Consider the following 7,720-nt stretch of genomic DNA (forward strand, 5'->3'; position numbering starts at 1 on the left):
ATGTATCTCATCACAAACCCCTTTGGCATAAAATTTGTGACTGCTGCATAATGTTACGCTGTCTCACACTGTGCATCAGACTTTAGTACATGTTCACACTAACGTCAAGGGCACCAGCCATCAGCATCTGCACAGGTGCCAGGAAGCACACTACACAAAGGCTTGGACTAGAAACACTGTTACAGGGCATAACTGCAACACAAGATTTTGAGCATTGTGATTCCTGTGCCATGTCACCACCCACTTGCTTATCAGGCTCATGTCTAACAATGAATGGCTTCTCAGTGACTGCGGCCAGTCTGGACAGAAATACGAACAAGTATACAGTGCATTTGACAAACATTGTTTGCACTAGTGTCAGGCCTGACAAGTCTAATTTTAGAAGCACTTACTACTTTAAAATGTACACAATTGAGGCATTAGATGTTGGATTTTTTTTTTTTTAAAGGCTCTACAATGGGACAAATCCCTCTCTTGCTACTGGTCTGATTTTTTTAGGCCTACCAAGACTCAGGAAAACATGGTTAGTGTCACAGATTAAAGCATTGATGTACCATGCTTATGGGCAGACTAGATTACATAAGACAAGTATGAAATGCAAAGTTTTACTGCATACCCGAATTTGGGAGTCTTCACCAGGTTTTACTTCCCAGAATCTCATTACTTCATTATAGAAATAAAGAAGTTTCTTGAAGTTGTTGCATCCCAGTGGTATATTAATTGTACCTTTATTAGGAGGTACTTAGAGTAGCTTTGCAGTTTTAAACCATTCATGAAAACAACTTTAGCAAGCTCACAGCTAATTCGGACTGCAATCTATGTTCCTGGGCTTGTCAAATTTTTTGAGGCACGGCCCCAAACTGGTAACTGTTCCCATGACTTTTACATTACTCCAATCCAATGCACTTGGAAGGACTAGGGATGCTTTTAAGCAAGATATATGTCAATAAGGCAAGCGCTGACTTTGGTAATTAAGACTTGGTGTCACACTAGCCAATACATAAAGATGCTGGCATCCTAGTTTTTAAACAGACAATAGTCCTCCACAGTTGAATGACAGGCTGGTTGGAATCAAAGTAGAAAATGCTGAACTAAACTAGTCAGCAACAGGGCAGCCAGATGGCAGAGTCATTTTGTCAAACAAACTTGCAAAAATATAAATGTTCACTTGTGTGAGCCATCACAAATTTAGTGTTAAGGCTGGTCTTTCATTATTTGATAACCAAGTAGTGAGCAATCCAAAATCTAGTACTTGGAGATTCACATTGACTTTTATCATAGAAATATTGTAGATGTTCATGAAAATGTAAATAGATCCCATTTACTCATATTTTGCTAGACATCAACTCTTAATACACAAACTTTGCACACAGCTGTTATGTACTTTTTGAAACACTTGTCCAAATACATAAAGGGAAATTTAGCACCATCTTCCAATTAGTCTGAATTCTACTTCAAGTAAATGCTGAGATTTTGTTCAAGAATATAGAATCAGTCTTTGCACCCATCTGGCCATCTACCTCTAATGCCTCTGTTCTCTGGACTTGGTCAGACCCATTATTGGAGCTAGGGAGGCACAAGAGGCATAACGATACAGAGAGGATCAGTATGGCTTTTTCAAAGTGCTCACTTTACTGAATGAAACATGCTGCAAACTCTCGACGGACTCTGCAGGCATCCACAACTTACAAATGCTGCAGGAAAAACACACATGCTTCTATATACTGAAAGAAATGGCTTGGTGGACAACTGGACCACAAGATGCTCCTTAGAAATAGTTTAGTCACAGCAAGACTTAAAATCATAAAAGGTGCAGTTCCTTTTTGTTAAGTACATTCCTTAGTGTGGAGTCACTTGCAAAGGACCACATGCCTTAACATATGCACATCTAACATTTTATGCAGTACATGGATAAAAATAAAGATGCACTCGCTATGCATAGCCTTCCCAAAATGGACAGTTTACCACCATTTGACACTTCATTTCAATGGTATAGCTTATATAAATTATAGAAACAGACAAGTCACTTTATGCTTCAGCTCATTTATTTTTTTAAAAAATAATTAAAAATCTGTACAACTTTATTGACATTACTATACAATGTATATAAAAAAGTATACATTAACAAAAACACTTCAATAGCTTAGAGATGGCAACAGACATCCCAGCAGAACTGCACTGCAGTTCTACTCAGAGCAACAAACAGTACAGCATGTCAAATTTAGGTTAATTGTGCTACAGCCTTCCAGCATAAACGTGTCAAGTTTTGAGAACTGACCCCCCCCCCCCCAATAAAAAAAAAATCCATTCACAGTTTAGGTCTTAGGCAATAATGTCTCAAGACTGAGATTCATACTCCATTTTCATATTGGACAGCAGTAATACAAAAATTACCATCACATTTGTTAGCAGTGCAGATATGGAGGAGAATTCTATATTGCACAGATACCATTAAAGCATACAACACTCTGCAACCTGGACGAAAAGTGCTTTGATATTCTGCAGAATTTAAATCACCTTCTTAGAAAATTACAATACTGTTATGAACATACTACACAAAAGCAACATGTCCTAAGCATACTTCCAATACTGTGGCAGCAAGAGTGTAGTCAAGAACACTGTATATTGAAGTACATTTGAACATTCTTTCCATACTACTATTCAACAAATAAATATTAGAAATATTGGTGTTTATGTCTACAACATTGTTCTGTAAACAATGTTCTGTAAACAAAGCTTGCTTTTATTAAGAAGAGGAGGAAAGAAAAAAAAAGTAGCCATTGAGGCAACTAATAATTACGAAAAAGAATCTTTGGAAAAATGTAAATCAAAATACAAGGAAAATAAATCCAAGTACAAAGGGAGTTTCTGGCTACCCTCTTGGTGGGCATTACACAGGTCCACAGCTAAGCAAGGACAATACTTTGCACATTGGGCTGGAACTTTTTCTTTGAAGTGACATATTTCTTGGTAACAGGCAGTTTTAAGAGCTCTTCATTATTGGGCAGTCAAGTTTTCCCACTGGAATATTGTAAACATGAACACAATACTTTTATGAACAGCTACCACTGCTTTGCATGCAGGGTTCCAAAATATTAACAGACCTTCCAGACCAGGCAGTTAAGTATACTTGCATTACTACACCATAGAAACTTTAAATGCAGAGAATATACCTGCTAGGTCCAAGTGTCAAGATTATAACCCCAGTAAACAGTTAAAAAGTGATATGTAAACAATTCCAGTTACACAAGTAACAATTTTAAAACCAGGCTGCAGAGTAACTATGAAGGCATTGGCTTGATAAAAATATGAAGAGACAAATCCATCTTTCTAAACGACAAAATAATCCAATGAAATCAGGTTGTGTGTTCCAATATAACCCTTTAGTATTGCACTGTGAGAACTCACAAGAATCACCCCCTTAAGTTTCCACCATTGATAGCCAAAATACTAAGTGGGGAAAAGGCTTGTGCTTTGGGGTAAGCAGAACAGCTTCAAACTTCGGTTCATTTTTTTGCTAAAGTGCTAAGCTAGACCAGTCCTCCAAGAGTCAAGGGGCAGCAAACATGGCATGGTTATCCTAGGTAAACTGTAGTAAATGCTAGACTTGTTCTAGCACTAATGGAAGTAGTGCTAACCATCCAGAAAAAAAAGGGTGGGGGAAATTGTTACCTTTGCAACATTTTGGAGACCTAAAATTCTAGCATGGTATTCCAGTGCAAGAACCACCAATACACATTTTCACCAATTTTGCAAGAGTAATGACTGTAAAAAAATGCAAACAAACCATGCCATTTGCATGTTCTAGTCATACTGAATACCATCCCTCAAATGGATACAAATGCAGAGACGAGTACTGGCCTAATATAAAGCAAGCCTTTACTGCACGACCATTCTAAAGTGTGCAAAATGCAGTGGTTTTAAACTTCTGAAGTAAATCTGGACTAGAGTGCAGCAAGCATAAGAAAACTGTGTGTTCCCCCTCAACACCCAAGTACATAGCTAAATATAGATAACTTAGCCCTCTCAGGAAGTATAGGTTGCTGTAACATTCACCTCATTACAACTTGCCTCCAGCAATTTACACCAATGGTAAGAATCGTTATATACACACATGTAAAGCTTGCCCTTCCAAAAGGGAAGAGACCATATTCAAAATAAATTAACAAAGTACCCTTTCTATGTCAGTCTTGGTCAAAGTCATATTTAAGGCAACAGTCTTTATCAGGGGGGGGCTCTAGGCCAACTTACTCAAAAGGCACTCTTGAAGAATTAAAGAATAATTACACTTGTGAGAACTCTATGCTAGAACCCTGGAACAAATAAATTACTTCAATTTTTAAAAATCTTGTCAAAATGTGCTGCCAGCTTACAAAAGTAAGCAATTAGAGTAAAAGAAAAAGCAGACGTTTAACTGGAAACTGTCATCATATAGTTTTTGGAAGGACTTGTGCGACCAAACAGTTCTTTCTTGCACGACAGCATCTGGTAAGTGTTTACACGAGTTGCCGTTGCCTCATAGAGCACACAGATAGAGCCATCCTCACCAATGCGGTATGAAACTTCATATGGGTCAACCCAGAGAGTCAGTTCACTTGGCAAAAGGCGATGTAAGTGTTGGCTGTCCAAACCAATGCTGCTAGCCACCTTGCTAATGATTGGGTCCATTTTGTGATTTATGCGGATGCAGCGGTAGCCTGATCCTTTGTCCGGTCTGTCAGGAAACCAGTGGTGCAAATAGTGTTCTGTAAAAAAAATAGCAAAATTTAGACTCATTAAATGCCCTTAAAAAAAACTAGCAGATACCACACAGCTTAAAAGTGCCCAGCTGAAAGTTACTACTTTTGTACGGGAATGGAGATGCATTACTTAAGGCGGACAACAAATACAATGATTTCATAGTAAAAGCATAACAGATTAAGAACATATTACACTTGGGAGCAGGCCCTGCAACAGCTTCTGAGAAGAAACCCCCATCACACCCCGAAGCCCAAAATAAGGGAGATACAAAATTATAGTGCAGCCAAAGAACTCCTAGGGAGTAAGGAGTACCTCAACTGTCCATATATTTGCCTCATTTCTGGTCTATTTCTTGTAAAAATTTGTGGCTCTAACAAGTCGTTGGGATGGATCCAAGGACTGAAGTCAAATAATGATACATTTGAGTTTCAGACCCTGTTATTCCAGCACCTTTCTAAGTTTAAGAGCAATATTTAAAATATGTCCCTATTTGCCCCCCCCCCCCCATTTTGTCAGGCATTGTCCAGACTTCTTGCACTAAGAGGATGTTAAAGATTCTACACTACCTACCCCCAGTGTTACTTGTATTAACTCGAGACCATAGGCTAAGAAATAATCCAATCAAGTCACCATAAGGAAGCAGAATCAGATGGGTACTACTACAATCTCTCAGACCTGCTGTAATGCCACCTGCTGTAATGCCGTCTCAAGATTATACCCCTCAACTGTCCAGATTTGACTGGATTTTTGATCAGTTCCTCAAAATGTGTTTTTATGGCAAAACATTGAGGACTGAAGCCACTTAACAGATGTTTAATTAACAAGATGCATACCAACACAAGAGACTCAACTGTCACTATTTTTTTGGGTTTTGTCCAGATGTGTTGCGGTTGAGAAGTATGCCTAAGATGTTAACGATGGGAGATGACCCAAAATGCCAATTACCGATTATAGTGCTTTGAAATAAGTAAAAAAAAAAAAAAAGGGAGATAAGGCCAAGAGTCTACTTTAAATGCTACCACTACAGACAGGAATTGCAATATAAAGTGAGGATGTATGGTACATTTAGAGAAAGTCAGTGGAGAGAATTAAGCAGTAAAATGGAAAAGGGAGAACAAAGAGGTATAAGGAATGAAAAGTATTAGTTGCAATTATCGCAGTTCATACACCTTAACATCAAGGACAAAACAGAATTTGTACATATTACAGTATAACCGGAAAAAATACTAGACCCCCGCGCCATTATAATATCCACTTGCAACGTTTTGCTTCACTTGTTTTAACTAGCTTTTGCTTCACTTGTTTTAACTAGCCCTTTGAACAAATTCAGCTTAAGCTATCTGGCAGCTCGCACAGAAAAGTAAGCCGTTAACAAAACACTTGTGGGAGATCTTAGATTCCCTCAGTCCCCCAAGTACTCAACTATGCTACTCTGAACAAGTCACAACGAAACAGATAGTCTGAAAAAGGGTCGTGGAGATAAGTGTTCTATCCAACGAAACAGATAGTCTGAAAAAGGGTCGTGGAGATAAGTGTTCTATCCCGTTTAAAACAAATGCAGTCTAGAAGTCAAAACTGAAGGTTAAAATTATAGCGCGTGGCAGCGCCAGTATTAGCCCCTGGGAACAGCTGCTTGTTGAATGTATCTTAGGTCTGTAACAATTTAAAACTGTAATATCGCTTTCGATGGAGTATTCATTAGCTGCAGAAATTACAGTACTATCCAGTTAGCATGGAATTACTGACGATATTTCCAAGATCCAAACACTCAAGCGGTTTCATTACCCCCCAACACACACACTTCAAATTATAAGACACTTGACATAGTATTCCTGGTAAAACTAGTAGGGAACAGGTAAAACTAGTAGGAAAAAGACACGGTACTTACATCACGTTACAAAACGCAGACCACCCCAACAGAAAGGGATGTATATTACAAAAAATATTTCCACCAGTCAGGTAAAATAGCCAAATCTAAACGCAATGCAATTATAAAGTGAGCAGTCTTTTCATAGAGGCACATTTTTTTTGGGGGGGGGGGTACAACTTACCTGATAGGGCTTCCCGGAAAGCATGGCTAAACAGCCGCAACTCATAATCGCCCACACACCCAGTTGTCCTCAGTAATTTTGTTATAAACCCAGCTGCTGCAGCAATCTCTGCTCTGTTATCGTATAGAGTCATGGTTTACCGTAGTGTGAAAAAGTAGTGCAAACAAAAGTGAAAATGGTTCGTTGCCCCTTTAAAATATCAGCCTTGGGGCAAAGAAAATCGCACAGCAGAGCAGCAACTTGAAAGGGTTTGGCACAAGAGAGCTGACTACTTGCTGTCCCAAACTGAAGCACGATACGTGTTTGCTCCGTACCCAACAAGTGTGTAATAATTACGTTATACAGCACGGCCACTTCCACGTAAACATCTACCCTTAATTTCCTTCTTGTTATCAGCCTGAATACTAAAGCTTTCTCCCATTTTATAGAAGCCTTCCATAATGGCTACAATAACCATGACATCACTGGATGATTAGCTACACCGACCAATGGCACGGCTGCGAGAAACCCAACACCAATACAAGAGGGGAGTGACTTGGCAAGCCAACGGAAGTCTTTGCTAAATAGTTCGTTTACGCTGGGGTGGAAGGACTAACGTCACGGATGAGATCATTGCTGGGAAAGTTGTGGCAGACTGCTGTTGTGCTGTTTATTTATAGGTATTAGATTTGGCGGAAGTAGGGTGAGGGGAACCAAGTCTGTTAAGCACATTACGAAGTACGTATATAACACAACAGTGGGTAGCATTATTGTATGGTAAAGGTAAATTAATGATCTCTACTTTGTATACAAAAAAATTGGGATTGCTGTAATTAGGAGCGTGATTTCTAGCCTGGAAACCTCTGAAAGTTATAATTTTAACACAAGGGAAATCGTGTCTTCAGTTTGGGAGTTGCAGCATGATTGCGACTCTCTCTCTTTGCTTGAAA

The 7,720-nt window shown here is 38.9% G+C and overlaps 1 protein-coding gene across 1 annotated transcript; it reads right to left on the reverse strand.

Moving 5' to 3' along the window:
- Positions 1–1,305: 1,305 nt before the first annotated feature.
- Positions 1,306–7,199, reverse strand: LOC122799841 (protein BTG2-like). The gene is made up of 2 exons (XM_044069168.1): positions 6,792–7,199; positions 1,306–4,745 (listed from the first exon to the last, which is right to left on the reverse strand). Exons 1-2 carry the CDS (start codon positions 6,922–6,924, stop codon positions 4,411–4,413), a joined length of 468 nt encoding a protein of 155 aa, XP_043925103.1. The 5' UTR covers positions 6,925–7,199; the 3' UTR covers positions 1,306–4,410.
- Positions 7,200–7,720: the final 521 nt, after the last annotated feature.

The sequence above is a fragment of the Protopterus annectens genome, chromosome 4.part0, assembly GCF_019279795.1.
Source record: "Protopterus annectens isolate FY-2018-M chromosome 4.part0, PAN1.0, whole genome shotgun sequence".
NCBI lineage: Eukaryota > Metazoa > Chordata > Ceratodontiformes > Protopteridae > Protopterus > Protopterus annectens.